General features: G+C 41.4%; 1 protein-coding gene across 6 annotated transcripts in view; it reads left to right on the top strand.

Annotated features, from left to right (window-relative positions):
- The window catches only part of ERBB4 (erb-b2 receptor tyrosine kinase 4), a 1003508-nt gene that overhangs the window by 752459 nt on the left and 227757 nt on the right, over nucleotides 1-23292 (top strand). For all 6 annotated transcript variants that reach the window (XM_038422011.2, XM_043505695.1, XM_038422006.2 and 3 more), the window contains exons 7-12: nucleotides 4297-4438; nucleotides 7140-7253; nucleotides 8829-8955; nucleotides 15942-16015; nucleotides 17675-17765; nucleotides 19408-19607. In XM_038422011.2, coding sequence (XP_038277939.1) covers nucleotides 4297-4438; nucleotides 7140-7253; nucleotides 8829-8955; nucleotides 15942-16015; nucleotides 17675-17765; nucleotides 19408-19607 — 748 coding nt within the window. The remainder of the gene's footprint in view (nucleotides 1-4296; nucleotides 4439-7139; nucleotides 7254-8828; nucleotides 8956-15941; nucleotides 16016-17674; nucleotides 17766-19407; nucleotides 19608-23292) is intronic.

Genomic DNA, 23292 nt, shown 5'->3' with positions numbered 1-23292 from the left:
CGCGAGCGACAAGATACCAACTGCGACCGGGGTCCTATTTAACACAGTATTGAAAATACACATAGTGGGCATCGTTCAAAGTTAACAGGAAGTCTGTGGAAGCCCTTACATTGACTTCAGTGGGCTTTCCATCAGACCCAGTAAGAGACAGTTCCTGTCCCCCACAGTCTAACTAGACAAACTATGAGATAAAGTATTATTACCCATTTTACAGCTGGGGTACTTGTTAAGTAACTTGCACAAGGCCACTTCAGAAGTCTGTGGCAGAGCTACGACTTGATCCCATATCTTCTGAGTCCCAATCTATCCCTTTAACCACCCACCTATCCTTCCTGAAGTGTTAGGAGGCCATGTATTTGTTACCACAGCGCACAGGAGAAAATGTGATTTCTATGGGCCATTGAACACTTCATATTTTTCTGGAGCTTCTCTGTAGCAATTATGGAAATGCCTGTGCTAAAAATCATGTTAGCACTTTTGTGCTGCTCTAGTGTGAAAATACAAAGGGCCCCAGAGGGATGCCAGGGGCACTTAGTATAAATGAGAATCAAAGCCTTAGTGTTCAACAGCTTTGAGAACTACTCATTTCCTTCCTATCATGTGATGGGATAGAAGTGGTACCCGTTGGAGCTGTAATGGGGGACATGCAGGGACACTGGATCAACATCTTGGAGAAAATGTAGCTATTTCCTTTTTAATTGAGATGTGCACCTTGACTTTTCCCTATGCATTTTGTTGTTTGTTTTGCTTTCATATGCATCTTGGGCACATTTAGAAACAAGTGCTGTAAGTTCTGCATATGTTAGTGAAACAGTGATGAGTGTACACAAAGTTTTATAGTAATAAATGAAAACTTCCTGAGTCTTCTAGATTGGTTTTTAATAGATTCTTCCTGGAAAGTGTCATCTCTTTGAGTAATGTATCATCGGTGTGCCTCAGTCTGATTATGCATTTACTAAGGTCATCACCAAAGGATGGTCAGGTTTGTGATGATGTACTTGCTAAGACAACAGTGGATATAGAAAATGTGCTGAGGAAACAAAGTAAATTAGTCTTTATCAATAAACAAAAGTACAGTTCAGGGTGCATTAAGAAATCCTTTGGCACATTATGGCAGCCTCTCGAAGCCTGTAATAATATCCTGTTGTAAAAATGTTTTTAATGTTGCTGGGAAAAGTTCTCCCATCCTCCTCGGCCCACTGGCGTTCATTAATCTGTGCATTCACCTTTGAAAGCAAGCCAGAAGCCATCCTGTGGCATAGCTGTTTCATGGTATTTACACACACACAGGTTTAATGATGTTCTCAGACCTGGGGTGAAAATAAATCTGGAGTGGAGACATGATTCTCCTTTTAGGGCCTGATCCAACTATAGAACTTACCTTTATTGGGAACTAACTAAATCAAACGCACTGATTCTGGTGAATTAATCCTAGAGCTGTAAAATTACTACCTATTTTCAAACACATGATTCTGACGAACCAAAAATGGCTGGTTCCGTTTAGATAGGCCAGGGAAGGGCAAACTTTTTGGCCTGAGGGCCACATCGGGGTTGTGAAACTCTATGGAGGACCGGGTAGGCAAGGCTGTGCCTCCCCAAATGGTCTGGCCCCCGCTCCCTAACTGCCCCCTCCCACTTCCCGCCCCCTGACTGCCCCCCTCAGAACCTCAACCCTTCCAAGCCCCCACTCCCTGTCGCCTGAGACCCCCCCGACCCTAACCACCCCCCCGGGATCCCACCTCCTATCCAACCACCCCCGTTGCCTTTCCCCTGACTGCCCGATCCATATTCACACCCCCGACCCCTGACAGGCCCCCCGGGACTCCCATGCCTATCCAACCCCCCCATTCCCTGTCCCCTGACTGCCCCCCAGAACTCCCTGCCCCTTATCCAACCTGCCCCCCCTCCCACTGCCCGCCCCCTTACCATGCCACTCAGAGCGATAAGAGCTCGCAGCCCCACCGCCTAACCGGAGCCAGCCACGCCGCCCACGCTGCTCAGCAGGAGTGGCGGTCCAGAGCACTGGTGGCACGGCGGCGTGGCTGCAGGGGAGGGGCCGGGGGCTAGCCTCCCCAGCCGGGAGCTCAGGGGCCGGGCAGAATGGTCCCGCGAGCTGGAGGTGGCCCGCGGGCTGTAGTTTGCCCACCTCTGAGATAGTCTGTCAACTCAAGAGGATCATGGGAACCAAAGAACTCCATGCAAGTCTGACAGTTGCATCCTGGCTCTCCCAGGTGGGCCCTCTCCCTTCAGCAGCACTTATATCCCCTTCTAGTCTTCTGGGGAAAAGGTATTACCACCTTCTCCCTTCCTGAAATCTTCAGGTATGGCCCAGCTGGCCCCCTCCTCATCCCACCTCTGTGATGCCTTCTGAGGCAACTCAGGCCCTGGACTGAGGTTAGGGCTTTTAGACGAGGCAGCAGAGCCAGAAGAGCCTTGCCCAGTCCTCCTGCTTCTGAATGTGAGAGGTGTGCTTTGAAGTTCCTCCCTGGGTATGGGGGCTGTGACCCTTCTTGCTAGCTCTTTGAAGAAGCAAGACAGAGAGAGGAACCAGCTGGCTATTTGCCGTATACCAAGGCCAAAGAGGTTTTGAGGCCATCAGGCTGCCGGAAGATGTATAAAGTTACATGGGGAGGCACAATCCTATTGCCAGCCGTACAAGGAGGATCCTGGGGCAGAATTGGGGTGACCTCCACTGGCCCAAATTATTTGCATAAACCTTTCATGTAAAACTTGAAACCAGACAGGATTTCTCGAATTTGAGAGTTTTGCTGTCTGCGTTTCTTATCAACTGTGACTGATACAATAGGCACGATACAGAATGGCAGAGAATGAAGAAATCAGTGTTTTCTCACATATCTAGGTACAAGTCTTGCATATTCAATTTATTTTTCCCTAGGTTCATCTACCCTTTTTATGCACACACTTGACTCCTCATGTGTCAGGGCCTTGTCCTCTCTCAGTAATGTATGGTCGAGCCTGAATATTGAGTCCTGTTTTCCCTTCCCAGTGTGTGAATTAACTGACCTGGTTACGCTTGCCACTTAGGAAAATGACCCCCTCCTGTGCTAGCTCAAAGGAAATGCTTATCCTCATTGCTGTCTAATTGGGAGTTTCAGTCCCTCTGTTGAACTGTGCCATGAGAGATCAGAAGGTTGGCCCTCTACGGCGCAGATTGTTAGTGTGTGTTCAGCCAGGATATGAGCAGCTTAAGTAGCTGTACACTGTTGTCAGATTTGGAACTGTCTGTCAAGTTTGCCGTTAGTTGATTGCTAATAGTAAGAAGAATAATGAAGAAAATAAGGTTTCCCTTTTAGAAGATGTATTGGCATCAAGTTACATTTAAACTGAAAATGTTCATATGGGTTCAAAATGGATTGCTCAGGGCTTTGGACATATACATGTTTTAATAATAATATCTTTAATAATATCTTAAGAAGAAACCTAAGTGGTTATATGCAGACAAGGAAAAAACAATGTGTCCCATCCACTGTAATTGCAACATGCCTTTGTAGGTAATGGATAGTCAAGGTTCTGCTCGGAAGTAAGTCAATTCAAAAGGAAGCATGACATGATCAACTTGCTTTCTTGTAAAAAGAATGAGGAGTTTGTAATTGAGTGTCCAGGGAGGTTGAAGTGTTCTCCGACTGGTTTTTGAATGTTTTAATTCTTGACGTCTGATTTGTGTCCATTTATTCTTTTGCCTAGAGACAGTCCGGATTGGCCAATATACATGGCAGAGGTGCCGTGGTCAATCACAGACCTAAAAGTGGCAATTCTTCAACAAAAAAACTTCAAAAACAGACTCCAATGAGAAACTGCAGAACTGCAATTAATTTGCAAACTGAACACCATCAAATTAGGCTTGAATAAAGACTAGGAATGGATGGGTCATTACATAAACTGAAAACTATTTCCCCATGCTAATTATCTCCCCTACTGTTACTCACACCTTCCTGTCAACTGTTTGAAATGGGCCATCCTGATGATCACTACAAAAGTTTTTTTTCTCCTGCTTATAATAGCCCACCTTAATTGATTTGTCTCGTTAGGGTTGGTATGGCAACCCCCATCTTTTCATTTTCTCAGTATATATATATATATCTGTATCTATATATATCTATCTTACTACTGTATTTTCCACTCCATGCATCTGGTGAAGTGGGTTTTAGCCCACGAAAGCTTATGAGCCCAAATAAATGTGTTAGTCTCTAAGATGCTACAAGTACTCCCTCGTTCTTTTTGCTGATACAGACTAATACGGCTACCACTCTGAAACCTTGCTTTCTTGTGTTTCAGGCCTGCATGAATTTCAATGACAGCGGAGCATGTGTCACTCAGTGCCCCCAGACTTTTGTCTACAATCCCACCACCTTCCAGCTGGAGCACAACCACAATGCCAAATACACCTATGGAGCTTTTTGTGTCAAAAAGTGCCCACGTAAGTTACATGACTGCTGCCTTTTTCACATTGTCATTGAAGTGCAAGTTGTGCAACTCCGCATAAAGAAAACATTAAGAAACCATTGTTAAGCAATGTAAAGTTTAAAGCTAAGTAAATTGTGTAATAGCTCCAGGTATGCTCTTTGGCAGTCATACCTAGAAGTTATATGTTAATCAAAGAGAGTGACATTTTGGGATGCTGTTATAAAAATGCCCTGTACTAGGGCCAAAGGGGGAGGGGAAAGACTTAAGTGGCTTTCAGTTTTTATGTTTATAACGCTTATTATGTTTATGTTCTTATTTGGGCTTTGGTAACTTTAGGAAGTATCCTTTATTGAATAAAGCAGAAAATCTGTACTAAATGAAAAAGGTTTTATAAAGGTAGAAATTCTAGTTTCAGTAAAATAACTTGTTTATATAAATTATATGCATGCTAGATGTTAATTAACTAGGAGGATATTCAGACATTCTCTTTCCCCCAAAAAAGATGAAGACTAGTTAGTTCTGACCTTTCTTCCCCAAATTTAGAAATGAGTCACTAATTTTGTAACCCTCCTTTTCCTTAAATTCAAGAGTTTAATAATCCACTATTCCAGTTTGGGGTTATCTCTAACTATAACGATACTTTATACAGTACAATACAGATTATACAGTACAAATTCTGAATACAATCCTTAAAGCATTAGGAAAAGCACTGTCATATTTTGACAAGGGTATTCTATCCTGTCCTTTCCTGTTCTATTCCAGTTCCTATTCTGGGCCCATGACCAGGGTATCTGAGTTTTTTCATCAGTTTTTTCCCCCCATCTTGTTACTGTGCATCCTTTGATGATACAAACAAATGTAAAATGTATGCTAGTCTAAAATCTTCATTATGATGGAATTACGGTGTCTGTTTCTTAAAGGAAATAAAACTGTAAAAGAATGCTGAAATTAACAGGGGAGACCACCAAGTATCACTCCCATCGGGGGTCCTCCTATTCCACTCTAGAAACGTCTTCCCTCCATTGAAACCCCAGGACTAGAGCTGGACACACACATTTGCAGTTAATTGTTTTAAGGATAATATTCTGGCAGTTTCAATTAATATTATTCTAAAGGATTCATTCAACCGGATGTACCTAAGATCCAACTATTTTACCTTTGGTGCCTTCAGGTGCCTACAGGAACTAAGAATCAACACAAATCTCTTCATCTTTTTCTTTAAGTGACAGGCACCTTTCTTTAACATTGCCTTCTCTCACATAACCATGTAGCTCTGTGTGTGTGAGAGAGCACATGCACGCATAACAAAAATCCAAACAAAACACACACACTGCCCTGCACACACTTCTTCCCCTGGGGAGAGGATGAGAGAAGAACCATGAGACAGATATTAGATAGTCACATTGCTTAATGCACTGCTGGAAAGTCCAGGGATACTAAAATGATCAGCCTAGTGTAAAGACCTCTATAGAATAGGTGGAGATTAGTGTCATTCCACCAGTAACTGAAAGGCCTTCTTCTTGGCCTATAGGGATGAGGGCTGGTTTCATGCTGGGTTGACACATGATATAGCCATTCAGTTTCATCTACCCATGTTTGCAGAAAGCCCTGACACACAGCCCCAGGCTGATTTGTAGTTAGCTTGAGAATTTTTGCAAATATTGTGCACAGCTCTAATCATGGCATAAAATTAAGTGCAAGTGTAATGCCAACAGACTCCGGTCGTCAGCAAACCTGGGACCTCTGGAGCTTAGTGCATGAGCCTCTACCGCATGAGCTAACAGCCAACTGGCTGTTAGCTAAAGCTGTAGAGCAGACTCGTATTTCTCTCTCTCCCTCTCTTCCTCTCCCCCCACACTCCTAGTGCCATTAGGTGGGACAGAACACCACACCCAGAAGGTGTGTGGGTTACACAAGTTTATTGGCCACCATTAAAATCGTAGCAGTTATCACACTGTAGAATTTACCGCTACTGTGGTATTCCGTATAATTGCAATGGGGAAAATCATGATAATTATGGTAACAATTAAAAACTGTGACTCTTAATATCAAGTAATACATTCTTCTGCTGTTACTTACATTGAGTAGTAGCATATTCTAGGAGCAGTGCCATTGATTTCAGCAATAGCTCCATGATGTTAATGGTACCCAATATACTTGCAGTCTATGGAAACAAAAGATAGCTGGCATATAGGATATTTCCCCCCCAAAAGTCTAAGATAACTCACTCTCTCTTGGTCGTTTCAGGTATTTAAAATCAATAACTCTTCATTAGTTTTTCTTTCCACAGTATGTTTCTTCTCAAGGTCCTATATACAGGACACATGGGTATTGTAGGCATGTATGTGACTTCTGTTGAAGTCCTTCAGACAGATATCTGCCCATTGCTGTATTTTCAGCAGTTGGATTCAAAAGGGATGACAATATTTTCAAAACATTTTTCAAAATCATATTGGGTAAAATTGTCATAAAGGTTTGCGTAACGTAGGTGCCTACATCCTATTTTCGAAGGTGACATGGGCACCGAGGAGAATCGGTCTCTATAACTTTCAGTGGGACTTAGGCTCCTAAGTACTTAACTCAGGAGCTCCTGAAAATCTTACCCATCATTAAGGCCATAATTAACTCATACTGATTTTCAGAACCCCCCAAATCATGCTCCAATATTACTTAATATACTGGCTTGTTTTTGAGCACTGCACTATTTCTTTCAGATAACTTTGTGGTAGATTCCAGCTCCTGTGTACGTGCCTGTCCCAGCTCCAAGATGGAGGTTGAAGAAAATGGTATAAAGATGTGCAAACCCTGCACTGACATTTGTCCTAAAGGTAGGTTATCATTTATTATAGCCTTGCTTGAATTTACTCTGCACTCTCGCAGAGCAAAGCAGGGTATTACTTTTAAATTAAGTGTATTCATGAATAAGTTCTAGGATATCCAGTGCTAAATGCCTTTGGGCATCCACAGAGCATAGAACTACAATGGCTGCCGTGAGACGAGTATTCCAAAAGATAATGTAGTGCAGGATTATCGCTGGACCGTGGTAATATCATCAAAAGGCTCATTTCTTCTTTGGGAAAAGTAGGGATAGTTTTTGGCCATTTGAGTGGAATAGACCTGTAGGTTTTTGTTATTGGTGGTGGTTGGAATTTGTTAACGTTCGCTGATTTGAAAGCATATCTGTTGGAACCTTTTAGGACCATTTCCAAAGCCCTGATTCTTCACTACCTTTATCGTCATCTTTGTGGGATGTCCCAGCAAACTGCTCATACAACTGCTGTGTTTCTGCTCTCTCAAAGCAGAGACCTGAGGTTCTCCTGCCTCCTCTCTGAATGGCTTTGAGAGACAAGAGACCCTCTCCTTTCCCTCCAGTAGCATTGATGAAATATCTAAACCCCTCTTCTGCCTCACCAGGAAGCTTCCAGGTGGAAACCTGAGTCATTTTGCCTTCCCAACAGCTCTGTGTCTATGGGAGATGTGAGACTTCTTCTTGCTATGTGGAGGTTTCAGCAGCAATGGGAACAAAACACTACTAATTTTCCTTGCCACAAACCTGTGTCATAACAGGGGAGATGCCAGCTAGCTCACCAGACAGCTACATAAAATCTTGTCCAATCAGCAAACAGCTACCCCCAGGGCATCATGAAACAGACAAATGCAAGGACTTCTGCCTTATGCTGATCAATACAACTAGCCTTACCACGTTCAAAATTGAATGCAAAATTCATCTACACAACGTACCTTTCCTGCAACAGACACCTCTTTCACACATATGCACATGTGCATGTACACACCATTTTCCATTCAAGTGCTTACTCTGACCTGTTGGGCAGAAGGAGAGAAATGACTGATTGTCATTTAAACACCTGGGAGGGGCTCAGATGCTTTGCTGATAGCTGTCACTGTTAGAGCCTAGTTAGGCAGGTCGATAGATATGTTGTCTTATTGTGTAATCTAGGGTACTGGATGTTCCTATGGGCAATGTATACCCCAGAGCATGCAAGGTTGGAATTAACTGGCCATAAGGACCCTATAGGGAAGTTTCTAGCACTGTTGCCCCCTTATGAAAGATACAACAGCCAAGCAATGATGCTAATGGGGCAAGAGTCTTTCCAGGCCCAGTTGGAATGTCCGTTGGATGGTGAAAGGGAATGAAGACGCCATTGGCACTTCCTGCCTAAAAGTCTATATCACAAGTACTCAGCGATATTTTTCACGCCTTGGGAAGTTTGTCCTCATGTTCATGTTGAGGGGCGGGCAATGGCTCGAATTGATTCTTGTTTTACCAGAACCATTCTGCCCATCCCTGGAGGAAATGAAAGCTCAGGTGAATAAGGAGCAAACATTTATTGATTCATTTAATCTTGTTGCAAGTTGTTTTCATGGGGTTCTTATTTTGGCAGCATGTGATGGCATCGGCACAGGGAGTTTGATGTCCGCTCAAACCGTTGACTCCAACAACATTGACAAGTTCATAAACTGTACCAAGATCAACGGGAACCTGATCTTTCTTGTCACTGGGATTCATGGGTGAGCACTAACACATTTTTGCACAGTATGTTACGGGCCAAGTTGTGGGACAGAACTAGCTGTGGACACGTCTGATTTGTGTGGTTGTAGGAATGCATGACTAAATAGAAGCCCTGAGATAAATTGGTTTTCTGCTCACTTTTTGAAGTGCTGGTACTGCCAGTTTGATTCTCACATTCAGCTTTTATGAAACAAAGGATAAGAAAGAAAATTTGTGCTGGGAAAAGGAAAAACAATTGGGTCATATGTTCAGTTTAGGAGACCCTGGCTGCTTGATTGGAGTGACAGCTGGTCAGGGATTGTGGGGAGAGAACAGTTCACTTCCACTGATTTTCTTATCTTGAACTAAAAATGGGCCTAATCTGCAAAATGTGGATCCAGATCTGAGGGAAGAACCTTAATTGATTTAAATGGCCATAACTCCCTTGCCTATGAGAATGCACAGCAGCTGAAGATCTGCCTCCTGGACTTTGAACATAAGACAAGATATGGCTGTGAAATGTGCATTCAAGTTTGTATTGCAAATACCCACAATGCTCAAGCGGGTTGTATCTGCTGTGTTTTGGTTCAGACATATCTGTACCTTGAATCCTTCCAAGAGTTATCAAAGGTTCGGAGACAACTTTAGAGAGAGAGTTATAAGAACCAAGGTTTGAGCTGGTTATATCTTGCTTAAGGAAGGCATACCAAAGAATTAATCAGCACTTTAGATTATGTCTTGGTGCCTCATTTGGTCACCATTAAAGTCAACAGTTAGTACCACTGATGTCATCTTGTATGAATGGGCATCATTTCCCAAATGAAAGGCCTCCTGGGGAAAGAAATTCTGTGTTTAGATATAGGTGACTGTAGCTAGCAGTTTTCTTTCACCGTCTTCCTTCCATCCTGAAAGGATTATCTTTGGTAGGAAAAAATATGATTAGCTCTCCTTTTTAATTCAGCCCTCATGTGAGCATCAGTCATCAGCCAAGATGAATTAAGGAGCCACTTTGTTGAGGTATAACAGTACCCATTATAAAGAACAAAATCCAGCAGATAGATCAGCACAGTTAAGTACCGTGGTAATGTTGCTGTTATGATTATAAATACTCTGCTGTTATGAGTGTAATTTCTTTCTTTGCTGTGTGGTAACAACAAAGACTATTCAATTATCTCTGCCACTACATAGCTTTTAAATCTTTATATCCGATCTTTAGGCTCCTTGAAGTTTTCAGCATCAGATGTTGAGAGCTGAGATCTAATTACAGTTTCCATGCCAAATCGATGCTTGCAACTTTGCCAACGCATGGGGAAAGCATGGTTAACAGCACTACAACAAAGGATCTGAAACCAAATTTTGACATGACTAATAGTGGTGGATTTTTCCATAGTCGTCCTGTGTGTTCTGTTATGTAGGAAAATTATAATGGCCTATATCAGGATTCAGAGTAGCAGCCGTATTAGTCTGTATTCGCAAAAAGAAAAGGTTTCAGAGTAGCAGCCGTGTTAGTCTGTATTCACAAAAAGAAAAGGAGTACTTGTGGCACCTTAGAGACTAACACATTTATTTGAGCATAAGCTTTCATGAGCTACAGCTCACTTCATCGGAAAGCTCACGAAAGCTTATGCTCAAATAAATTTGTTAGTCTCTAAGGTGCCACAAGTACTCCTTTTCTATATCAGGATGTATCTTTCAGACTGCCCTTAGGGATGAGGCGAAAGAAGCCTGATTCCATAATATTTGAATTTGTTATAGGGGCCAATTGTAGTGTACCTTCACCTACAGCATGATCCAGAGCACATTGAGGTCAGTGTAAAGACTCCATGAGAGTTGGATTGGGACCCCAGAGCTTGATGGTGATAAAACAGGGAAGTTAGAGTTTGATTATCTTTGAAAACTCGTGGCGAACGGGGGAAGTCCCGGATGACTGGAAAAAGGCTAATGTAGTGCCCATCTTTAAAAAAGGGAAGAAGGAGGATCCTGGGAACTACAGGCCAGTCAGCCTCACCTCAGTCCCTGGAAAAATCATGGAGCAGGTCCTCAAAGAATCAATCCTGAAGCACTTAGAGGAGAGGAAAGTGATCAGGAACAGTCAGCATGGATTCACCAAGGGAAGGTCATGCCTGACTAATCTAATCGCCTTTTATGATGAGATTACTGGTTCTGTGGATGAAGGGAAAGCAGTGGATGTATTGTTTCTTGACTTTAGCAAAGCTTTTGACACTGTCTCCCACAGCATTCTTGTCAGCAAGTTAAGGAAGTATGGGCCGGATGAATGCACTATAAGGTGGGTAGAAAGCTGGCTAGATTGTCGGGCTCAACGGGTAGTGATCAATGGCTCCATGTCTAGTTGGCAGCCGGTGTCAAGTGGAGTGCCCCAGGGGTCGGTCCTGGGGCCCGTTTTGTTCAATATCTTCATAAATGATCTGGAGGATGGTGTGGATTGCACTCTCAGCAAATTTGCGGATGATACTAAACTGGGAGGAGTGGTAGATACGCTGGAGGGGAGGGATAGGATACAGAAGGACCTAGACAAATTGGAGGATTGGGCCAAAAGAAATCTAATGAGGTTCAATAAGGATAAGTGCAGGGTCCTGCACTTAGGATGGAAGAATCCAATGCACCGCTACAGACTAGGGACCGAATGGCTCGGCAGCAGTTCTGCGGAAAAGGACCTAGGGGTGACAGTGGACGAGAAGCTGGATATGAGTCAGCAGTGTGCCCTTGTTGCCAAGAAGGCCAATGGCATTTTGGGATGTATAAGTAGGGGCATAGCGAGCAGATCGAGGGATGTGATCGTTCCCCTCTATTCGACACTGGTGAGGCCTCATCTGGAGTACTGTGTCCAGTTTTGGGCCCCACACTACAAGAAGGATGTGGATAAATTGGAAAGAGTACAGCGAAGGGCAACAAAAATGATTGGGGGTCTAGAGCACATGACTTATGAGGAGAGGCTGAGGGAGCTGGGATTGTTTAGTCTGCAGAAGAGAAGAATGAGGGGGGATTTGATAGCTGCTTTCAACTACCTGAAAGGGGGTTTCAAAGAGGATGGCTCTAGACTGTTCTCAATGGTAGCAGATGACAGAACGAGGAGTAATGGTCTCAAGTTGCAATGGGGGAGGTTTAGATTGGATATTAGGAAAAACTTTTTCACTAAGAGGGTGGTGAAACACTGGAATGCGTTACCTAGGGAGGTGGTAGAATCTCCTTCCTTAGAGGTTTTTAAGGTCAGGCTTGACAAAGCCCTGGCTAGGATGATTTAACTGGGACTTGGTCCTGCTTTGAGCAGGGGGTTGGACTAGATGACCTTCTGGGGTCCCTTCCAACCCTGATATTCTATGATTCTATGACTGTGTAGATGGTCTTATCGCTCACAGCAGGGACTAAGCATGAAAGGTTAATGTAGCATGGGATAAAGAGTAGGAATGGATAAAGAACCAGGTGTAAGCGATTCAAAGAAGTGCTGCTGCAGACTTGGGGAATCACTGAAGAGGGTCACCCAGGAGTCAATGGTCACACCTTACACTTTCTAATATGTACAAATGGCCAACCAAGGAGGCTGTGATAAATTTGTTAAACTCACATGACAGAAAGGAGATTAGAAAACACAAGAAAGGCAGCAAGAAAAATGTACAGGAATCTGAACATATTGTGTGCTTCAGCCAATGCATTAAGTGAAATGTAATTTTGAGTATTTTTAAAGTATTAGCTGCAAAAATGTAGAACAGAACTATGAGCTGAATTGTGCTAATGAATTTCTGTAGCATCAAGCAAGAAGTTGGGGCAAAAATGACCTTGGAATAAAATCATATTCTCTGAAAAAGGATCTAAATCATGGACTAGAAATAAAAGACAAGCACAAAAGCTAAAATATATTGCTGTGTTGGAACAGTGGAATATATGCATGAGACATTCATGTTGAAACCATACCATGCTCTAATCAGTGTCCTGCATGAAAATACTAATACCGGTCTTAAGCAGCACAGTGGACTTAATCTTGAGCATTACATTGGAAATAGGCCATAGATCTTGAAAAGAACAGGCTGGAGAAATATGCATCATTTTTGAAAAAAGAAGAGCTCAGAGAATGAATTAAAATAACATTGTAGTGCAGGGGATTTTGTTTGTTTGTTTAAATTTATTAAATTTTACAAAGTATATTTACAGAAAAGAAGTTACAAGAGCAGAAACAACTTGCAAAATAGAATTAAACAAAACGTACATTAAATAAATTGACAGTGTATTGCAATAATAATCAAATACATATTTGCCGCTCATCATTTTAAATAAGGAAGTTGTTTCCATGACTGCATATATTCAGGATGAATTCTAGCCTATTCTCTTTAGAAATGTATACTCTCTCATATTTCAAATTGTAGGAATTAAGAGTCCGTGGGGAACGGGGAATTAAGAGGAGTTTTTACAGTGGTGGAGAATCATTTTAGTTGCAGAGGTCATTAAAAGCATGTGTGCATGTGTGTGTTTTTTTAAATACTTTGCCTAATGAAGTACAAGATGCTTGTTTGTATTTTACTCTCACTTGGTGGGGAGTTGACTGTTAACTATTTAAATAGTATTGGCTCTTTGATTAATAGATACATATAGTATACTACCCTTCCCTTTTCTAGAGCAGCTTTGTAAAAATATTGCATCTCCACTCTTTTGATTCATTTGTTAGTTTACAAGACCTGTTAAGATAAATAGGGTCTAGTCAATAGCCCATTGACGTCAGTGGATGTTACCTTTCCATTAACTTCAATAGGCTTTGGATAATGCGCGTAGTCTTTGTCAATGTTAATACACGGCTTCTCCTTAAGTGAACTGAACTTCATGAATGCATTTGTGTACAATCTGGCATTCAGTCTGAGACAGAGAAAGCATTGGCTGAAATACAGAATGAGACACCTTTATCGTCCACAGGTGGTACTGGCTGCGATGTATGGTTTGGAAGCTTTGTAGTTTTAAAAAATAGTATGCCTTGAGAAAAAATGTCAGTGAAATCATTTCCATAAGCTCACTCTAAATAATTATTAATACCTAACCACAGACACAGGGGTTGGAATTCAGGAATGGAAATTCATAGTAAAATATAACCCAGAGCAGTTGCGCAAAAAAATTTTGGAACACTAAATGTGCAGAATGTATCCCCACCAGGACTACTTTGTTACCACCTTTCAAGAAGCAAGGATTAAAATAAATATGAGGCTAACTGAGACCCAAAGTTCTTTGTGTGTTCTTATGATCAGAAGGTGCTAAATGAAGGAAGCTATCAATAGGACGTTGGCCCTTGCAGCATGAAGTTAGTGAACTGCGGCTCACTTGTTCTCTACAAGTCCCATAATAGCACAGTTTAGTTTAATAAAGGCACTGGTACATGAGAGGTATTCATTTATGGCCTGATTCAAAGCCTCTTAAAGTCAATCAGAGGACTGTCATTGACTTCAGTGGCCTTTGGATCAGATTTTTAATCTCCTGTGTTTGGAGAGAAAGTTCAAGTACGATTGAGCAAACATCAGCATGCACAGAAAATGCATCTTCAGTGATTTTTATGTGCAATGGCAATAAAAATAAGTGGCCTAACGATAAAATATAATTGGAATAGATGGGGAAGAATGTATTATCGTACAGCTTTGTAAGAAAAGAAAATGGCTATATAAGATACATTGGTTTCACTTCTTTATCGGTGTGAACTATTTTTTCCTAAAATACTCACTGATATTGGGATGGGGATGTTTTATCTAGTAGTCTCGTGTTTAGCAAAGAGAGCTTTTTAATATTAATGAATTTCAAAAGAAAAATTATATTTCTTCTATTTAAGGATGCTGAATCCGTAAAACCTGCCATCTTTTTTTTACGAGAGCTCCAATTTTCTAAAATTAAGTGTGCAATATTTCTGTGGTCCACTGGGCTTTAGGTTAAGTTCCAGAGCTCATTTCACTCCTGCTCACCTGGAAATGCTCTCTGTAAAGGTTAGAAGTGACCCCCATTTCTCTGTCACTGCACTGAATCCTGAGGGCTTGCCTTTAAAGGCAGCATGTTTGATTACCCTTGTATACCAATCCCAAGTGCAATCTGAAAGACAAATAATGAGATGTTGGGAATGCATACTTCACCTTTTCTGAGGTTGCCTTCCATCCCAGGGAGGGATATATTTTTCTTTTTTTAAAGAATGCAAACATTCCATAGCACAGTATTATACAAAAACCTTTCCTTGTACTTTGTTCAGATCAGCATTTTCATATAAGTATTCTTCTATGGAGGGGTCACAGTCTAATAAAGTTTACATTAAGGGGGTATCTTTCAGGAGAATGTTCTCTTACTTTCTTTTATTTGCTGTGATAGGTAAAGGGTCATGAAATAAGACAACTCCAGCATTGTCTGCAGTAGCATAATCTGGCTAAGACTTTTAAATTTGTTTTGAGCACCTCAATTTTGGGGTGGCAAACTTGAAACACCTTGGAGAAAGCCTGATTTCCAGAGAGGACGGGAGCTCGGGACTTTTTGATAATCAACCCTTTGCGGTTTGATTTTCATGAGCATAGATATTTCCCAAAATGTTTTAAAGGTGATGAAGCTGAACCTTCCATCAAGCTGAACTGAAAGATGTTGGGCTCAGGACTTCTGGGGAAACACTCAAGGCTCAGGAACTTAATGAATTGAAAAATGACTTGGTGTACTTGCTACCTAAAAGCAAGGTGCTGATATTCCGAATACTGCTAATATATAATGTAGGTTTCAGAGTAGCAGCCGTGTTAGTCTGTATTCGCAAAAAGAAAAGGAGTACTTGTGGTACCTCAGAGACTAACAAATTTATTAGAGCATAAGCTTTCGTGAGCTACAGCAATGCATCCGATGAAGTGAGCTGTAGCTCACGAAAGCTTATGCTCTAATAAATTTGTTAGTCTCTAAGGTGCCACAAGTACTCCTTTTCTTTTTACTATATAATGTACTTTCAGATGCTCATTTTATATTCAGAACATTATAGTGTGTCCTTCTAATCTTCCAGGGACCCCTATCACACAATTGCAGCAATGGACCCAGAGAAATTAAATATCTTCCAAACAGTCAGAGAGATAACAGGTAACTCACATTTGTGATCCTACATAATTGGGGTTCTTTACTTATTTTACATTTGCCATTTGTTTATATTTAAAGGATACGTATTTTAACTGATTATGCTGCAAGTTTGATAAACCTTTAATGCTTAATCTCTTCAGTATCAGTTGTTGCTTACAAGTACATATTCTTTGTTCCTATTAATGCAGAATGTCGTCTAACTCTAGGGTTCTGAACCTAGGGAATACAAACAGGTGTCAGGAGGTCAGGACTTTCTTGCAAGAAGGAGATCCTGGTTAGATACAAGCAAGATGGGAGGAGGACTTTGGGGGGGCTCCTGATAGGGAAAAAGTGGTTGCTGTAAGGAAAAGGTTCCGTACTACTGCTCTGACTTAAATATACATCTTTAATGCATTGCGGTGGAGAAGTTTAGTTTGTGTCTCCCATTGGTTTGTGACACTTAATGGGAGTTGTATGGTTCAAACTCCATATAGTGCTTCATGAACTTCCACCATGTTTGCTCCAGTTTCAGCTTACCGGGCTGTGAAGTGAAATACCACAGCTATGTGTTCTCCATTGATTGCTGTTTCCAGTGCTTTATTTATAATTAAGGACAAGCAACAACCACATAGACAAACTCTACCCACTATGGGATGGTTATCTTGGGGAGGAGTTTAAGCAAGCTCTTGCCATTTTTAAATGACCTTATATTACATGCCCCTAAATGTTTTACCACTCAAACATCAGGGACAAATTGTGCCCTAACTTACATCTACTAGCAACCCCAATTGGTCAGCAGAGTTACCAATGTGCAAGTGAGCTCTGAATCTCACCCTAAATAATGAAGTGTCTTAAGTAATATAGGCATCAACTCAGAGAGGTACGTAACTACCAAACATTAAGCACCCAAATAGTCCCATTGAAGGTCGCAGCTTTAAGTCCCATTCATGTCAGTAGGACCATTCACATGCTTAAGTACCTTGTTAAATGAGGGTCATAGTGATGCCAGGCACCTGGGGACTGTGTGATGCATGGTCTTCCTGCTATGCATGTGCTGCTAGGGAGGGCATCAGTGTGGCAATGATACATATTTCTGTCACTCCTCCCCATCCCCGTGATTCATATTTATATCGCCCCAGCGATTCATAGTTATGTCACTGCCTGTCCTGGAACATCACAATGCCACATGTGGCAGAGAGGAGACTGGGCTACAATGCCTCCAATCCAAATTCTCAGAACTGTTTCAAAACTGGGATATTTTGTTAGATTTATCTATAGCAAAACGAACTCAACTAAAATGTGGGTTTTTCACACGTGTGTTCCTCAGTTCATGCATATCTTGATTTTGTCGGCTGACTTTTGCTAGAAAAATGCTGGGAAACCTAAGAAGTGTTGAATTTGCTCATACATTACAGGGCTTCTCCCATCTCCGGTCTCTGGGAGTGAACTAGTTCTGAGTTTTCTAAAACAACATATTTACAAATCTTTGCTCTTCTGGAGGAGCCTATTCTATAGTGACTGACATTCAAAGACAGTATCCTCCATCATTCATTACCCACCTATTTCTGCTTCTCAGACCCATGCTATCCTTTTATTCTTTCATAATTCAGGTACGTTATAAAACAGTTTCTGTGGTTGAGATGATGAGACACTTGCTAACATATCTGATTTTATCTCCTTCAGGTTTCTTGAATATTCAGTCATGGCCCCAAAACATGACAGATTTCCGTGTGTTTTCTAACTTGGTTACTATAGGTGGAAGAGCCCTATATAGGTAAGATGTGCTTTTCTCTATTTATGTAATAATTTATACTGTGCTATTGCCATTCAACGACTATCATATGCATAGCATAGAATGTAAAGTCCTTCATGAGGACCAATTGCATAATCACTAAGCATATTTCTCAATTACCAATGTATTCACTAACACTGGACTAACAGCTTTAAACTGTGCAAATGCTATTGACCCTATTAATTATGTTGCTTTAAAAATCATTGCTTCTAGGTTTCCTGCCGCATTAATCAACTCATAATCCCCAAAATACCATTAATTATAGAATGTGCAATGTGCACAATCTTGCTATTCATGTTCCAAATCTTTGACTCATGAAGCAATAGCACTAGTTTTGGAGATTATGATTTATGACAGATACCGTGTTTCATTGTAAGGAAATATCACATTTGAATGTGTTGACTCAGATTCCATTTGCCTCTCCTAGTATGTTCGTGATAGTGTGCATATTGTTTCTTAAAAGGCAATAGAAGAGAAATACAGGGATGATCACTGAGCTGCCCCCGCTAGCATTACAGAATATGGCACCTGCAATAGTTTGCCAGTTCCACTTTTACAAATGACGTGTTGATATGAAAGCTGATGTGGAGAGGTTGCTGTTGGAGGAAGCAAATATAGTAAGAAATAATGGGGGAATGAAACAATATATCTACACGATATATACAGCAACCCCTGGCTCCGGGTGGTACAAAATGTAGTAAATCAGTCAAGGGAGTCTACTGATATCATATCAAGCAGATTATGAATAGCAGGGAAACATTGAGATTGAATTACAGCCCTGTATTCAGTTTTGAAGTAGCAATTTTCATTTAGAGCATCTGGAAAACAATTATAATCATTAAAATAAATGAAATAATCTAGAGAATACCCTGATTTCCGGCTTCACTCATTTTCAACTGTAAAATAATGTACATCATCCTTTCCATGTTGCACAGGGAACTCGTACTCTTCCTATGATGAAATGAGATATCCAGATACTTTGATACAAGAAAAAAAAAACAACCAAATGCTAGAAAGCATTCTGGAGGAATGTTCTTGAAAATAATCATTTCTTCCCATATTACTATAGCTGGCATTAATGTGACTCGTGAGAGAGGACTTTTGCACATTATGTGGGGCCGCATCTTTTTCTTTCATTTATAGCTGCTCTTAGTATTACTCCCCCTCTCTTTTTTTAGAAACCTTCCTTCCTTTCTGCAGTTGTCAGCATAGCACTTGAATTCAAAACAGCGAGAGTGGGTGAAACTGTATTTTGTGCCACAGAGGCCAGTAACAGCTGTAAACCTCCAGTCAGGGCGGGAGCGGGAGCATCACAGCTTATAGTATCATACCCCGATAGCACAGTCCCGCTCCACTAGACAAGTCAGCAAGGCTGCTTTGTGGTCTCTTACACTCAGTTCTTCCTCATGCTCATTCACTGCTTTACAGCCGTGTAACTATACTGACCTGCTATGAATCTTTGAACCATGCTGAGTGTATATGGCATTGGAAGCACTTGAAACTAACTCCCTCTTGAGTTGTCCTTTACTAATATTCCTTTTAGGTATGACATGCCATTGTCACTTCATGCATGGGATAAATCACACATTCCCGGGCTATTCACTGCTTATGTTTGATCCTGCAGTGGCCTTTCCTTGCTCATCCTCAAGCAACAGGCAATTACCTCTCTACAGTTCCAGTCCCTGAAGCAGATCAGTGCTGGCAACATCTACATCACTGACAATACCAACCTGTGTTACTATCACACCATCAACTGGACCAGCCTCTTCAGCACGCCCAATCAAAAGACAGTGATCCACCGAAACAAAAAGCCTGAGAACTGCAGTAAGTACTTCTGCTCAATGCATACATTTTGTTTGTTATGGGTTTGCGCGTGTATACACAGAACGAATCTCATATGGTGGGCCAGATTCCCAACTGGTGTCACTCTGCATTCAGTGATGTCAGTGGAGCTACATCAATTTACACTAGCTGAGGATCTGGCCCAGCTTGCCTCTGATGAGATTTATAGGCAATTACAGAGCATGTGGGTGTGAGCAACTGAAAAACAAGAACGCTGCTGGCTCACCATGTTTTGACTCTGGGACACTGAGATTCCCACTATTAGAAACCCAGTTTCACAATTACAATCTCTTAAAGCAATAAATGTGAAGTGAATGTAGTGGTCCTGAAACGGTGTTTGTTTGACAGCACTGAAAACTGTAGCCCCACCAAAGTGCCTTAGAGGGGTAACATCTAGGAATGTTTGGATGAGTTAATCTCTTTCACTCTTACTCCTTTCTTTCCTAGACCTCTCTGAGAAGGTTACCAATAGCATGCTAATTAGTGCTGATAGAGTGGCATGTCTGTTAGTAACTGGATTAAGACCACTGTACCGTGTGACAGACAGTGTGATCATAGCTACACTGAAATTAGGCCAGGAATTTGCATGAAGGCAGCCACATCATGGCATCCGTACAGTTCATTGTAAGCATCTGCTAGTGCACTTGCAAGAGATCAGATTCATTAAATTACTTCACCCTTTAAGTGACATTTCCTGGATTTGTGCTTTTACCAGCCAGAAATGTTACACTTGTGCTTTGTGCTCTCTTAGACTGTCAGACTGCAGTCCTCCTTTGTGTTTCCCCAGTCTCATTGCTCTCCCTTTGATTTCTAAGCTTGTGAGTGTGGCTTGAATGCTGAATAAGCCCAGTCCTGCGTGCAGAAAGCATACATTTTTTAGCACCACCATCTCATCAGTCTTCACATATTGTTAGAAACCCCATCTTGAGCCCCACCATAATTTAGATCAACCTCACGGCTGCTTTCAAATGTGTCAACTGGAACAGCACCTAGTTGCTGGTCTAGCGGCTGAGGGTTACTGGAATGCATGGTGCTCCAGCAATGCCAACTCCAATTATCCCAGCCATGGCTATAGCTGATCCTGGACAAATCCCTACTCTGTGGTGAGAGTTAGGATTATTCCCTGCACAAGGGAATGCTCAGCTACCCAATTATGGTGGCTTCCTGGCTGCTTTGCCCCTGCCTGAGCTGGCAGTGGGGAAGTGGCAAGGATCTGGCTGTATGCCTGCAATCTAGTAAGAGGCATGTGTTCAAAATAATTGTCTATGTTGTGACTGGCTATTCTTGGCCATTTGAGGTTCAGGGGGGAGAGAACTTTTTGGGCCAATGGCAAGGTGAGGTAATATGGTGCCTGAGTAAGAACAAGTTCTTGAGCTAGATGCAGAAATCACTGGGATGAAATATATGGCCTATGTTATGCAGGAGATCGGACCAGATTCTCTTAATGTCTCCTTCTGGCCTTGAAATATATGACTCTATGAACCTTTTGGACACAAGAAGCTTTCTCTTTTCTCTCCCACGCTGAGCATTGCCATAAAGAGTGCTTTGAAAGGGTCACACCGTGTCAACCGCTGATTGGATACAATAGGCTGGCTACGATGCTGCTGAATCCTTTCTTTTTAAGGAAACAGCTACCCTCCCTCCTGTCTTGCCACAAAATAAAAACTCAAGCAAGAAATAGATGAGCAGGAAAAACCAGGGACCCCCGTACCTCATACAATAACAATTCAACATTGCTTCAAGGTTGTTAGAGCTTGGAGACCATGTGTGAGAAGACAATCGAAAATAAATGGTCCAGGGTGAACCCAGCTACATATGTGAGCTGGGATGCTTTTCACTTCATAGAACAGTTTCTCATTTGTTGCACGGGCTTTGATTGCTTGGAGACTTAGGTTGAACACAGTATTAAATGGTTGGGGAGCTGGAAAGTACGCCCATATTAGCAGTCAGGAGTAGCTTTTCACCCTTTCATGTAATCTCAAAGTTTAGGAGGTTTTGAACTAGCAAAAGCTATCAGAGCATGGAATTCCCTACCCTATCCAGAGATGGAAGCCTGCATCCATTGTCAGATTGTTTTATTGCAGTGTAGAGTCATGTCAGTGGATTTATATGGAAAATACAAACACTACCAGAAAATGTCAGAGGAAAATACAAACATCACCATTTTTTGGCCATAATAAAAAGTGTTTTTCAGCAGAAATAAATCAAGATTTTGTGAAATTTTATATTAAAGGGACTGAATCACTGCTGATATTTCAGAAAGTCATTGGTAAATTATGAAGATTTTAGGATCCTGGAACTTCACATGTGAGTAACTTCAGTGAAGTTACCCACATATAGAAGTGTTTTCAGGAACAGGCCCCCAAACCAGAACAATCAGTCTGAAGAACTAAGGAGGATAGGAACAACAAGATGATAATCATTAATCCTTTGCATATCTCAAATGTCTAATATACTAGATGACCCAGAGAGGTTTGTGACCGAGAAACTGAAAAAAGCTGTATCTTTGTTGTATACTTTTGCTCACGTATCAGCAAAAGAAGGGACAATTAATTTAATTCTTTGTTAAGATATATGCAAAATTGAAAAAAGATATGTATATTGCATTCAGATCTTAACACTACAGATATTATATATACTTATATTCGTAGTATTACATTTTTTTTTCTTGTTATACTAACATCTTAGAGGCCCCAACCATGTTAGGCGCTATTCAAACACAAAGAAAGAGCTAACAGTCTTAGGCCTTGATCCTGCAGTTACTTATCCATGTGCTTTAACTTAACTATTGTTACTACTCCTGTTAACTCCAATAGGAATACTCACAGCAGTAAAGTTAAGCATGTCCGTAAGTGTTTGCAGTGTCGGGTACGAAATAGGCAAGGCAACCAAAGGGTGGGAGATGAAGTGATTTGCCCAAGATCACACAATTGGTCGGTGGCAGAGTCAGAAATACAACTGAAGTCTTCTGAGTTCCAGTACACTGTCCCATCCCGGGACCAGTGGTGCCCCGTACTTCCATAACATAAACCATTTCAATTAATATTGAAGAACGATTCTTTTTAATGTATGTTCGCATTTAAAAATCAGGTAGCGAATCATCTAAAACAGGGGTGGGCAAACTTTTTGGCCCAAAGACCAGATCCGAAGTCCTGATGGGCCGGATCTGGCCTGCGGGCCGTAGTTTGCCCACCCCGATCTAAAATGTGATTGTTGTTTACAAATTTTGGTATAATTTTTAGAAGATATTTTGGAAAAAAATGATGAAACAGGATGGAGATAAAGAGAATGGGCTTTTGGATCTCTATCACTTTGAAAAACACTAGAGAATTATCCTGGGCAGGAAGTACACGTTAATCTCCAGCATCATCAGCATTGGCCCATCATCATGTTTTTGCAGCTTCATAAAAACATGAACCATTTGGTGTTCACTCTGACAGTTTATTCTATAGGAATAAAGGCCTGAGCACTTTTTAGGGTGGTGATTCAGGTCAGGGCAGTAAAGAATTTCTTCCGATTTGCAAAAGCAGCAGATTGATTGAGCAAGCCTGATCTTTGCAAAATTATCAGGGATTTGAAAGGAGCATCTACAGTTTGAAGAGACTGAATAAGATGGCAGCTGATAACATGCAGGGAAAGGTTTTGTTCAACTTATTGGTTTAGTACT

Source organism: Dermochelys coriacea, chromosome 11 (assembly GCF_009764565.3).
Source record: "Dermochelys coriacea isolate rDerCor1 chromosome 11, rDerCor1.pri.v4, whole genome shotgun sequence".
In the NCBI taxonomy this organism is placed as follows: domain Eukaryota; kingdom Metazoa; phylum Chordata; order Testudines; family Dermochelyidae; genus Dermochelys; species Dermochelys coriacea.
The sequence above is the reverse complement of the archived record's forward strand: the minus strand, read 5'-3'. Positions and strand labels throughout refer to the sequence as shown.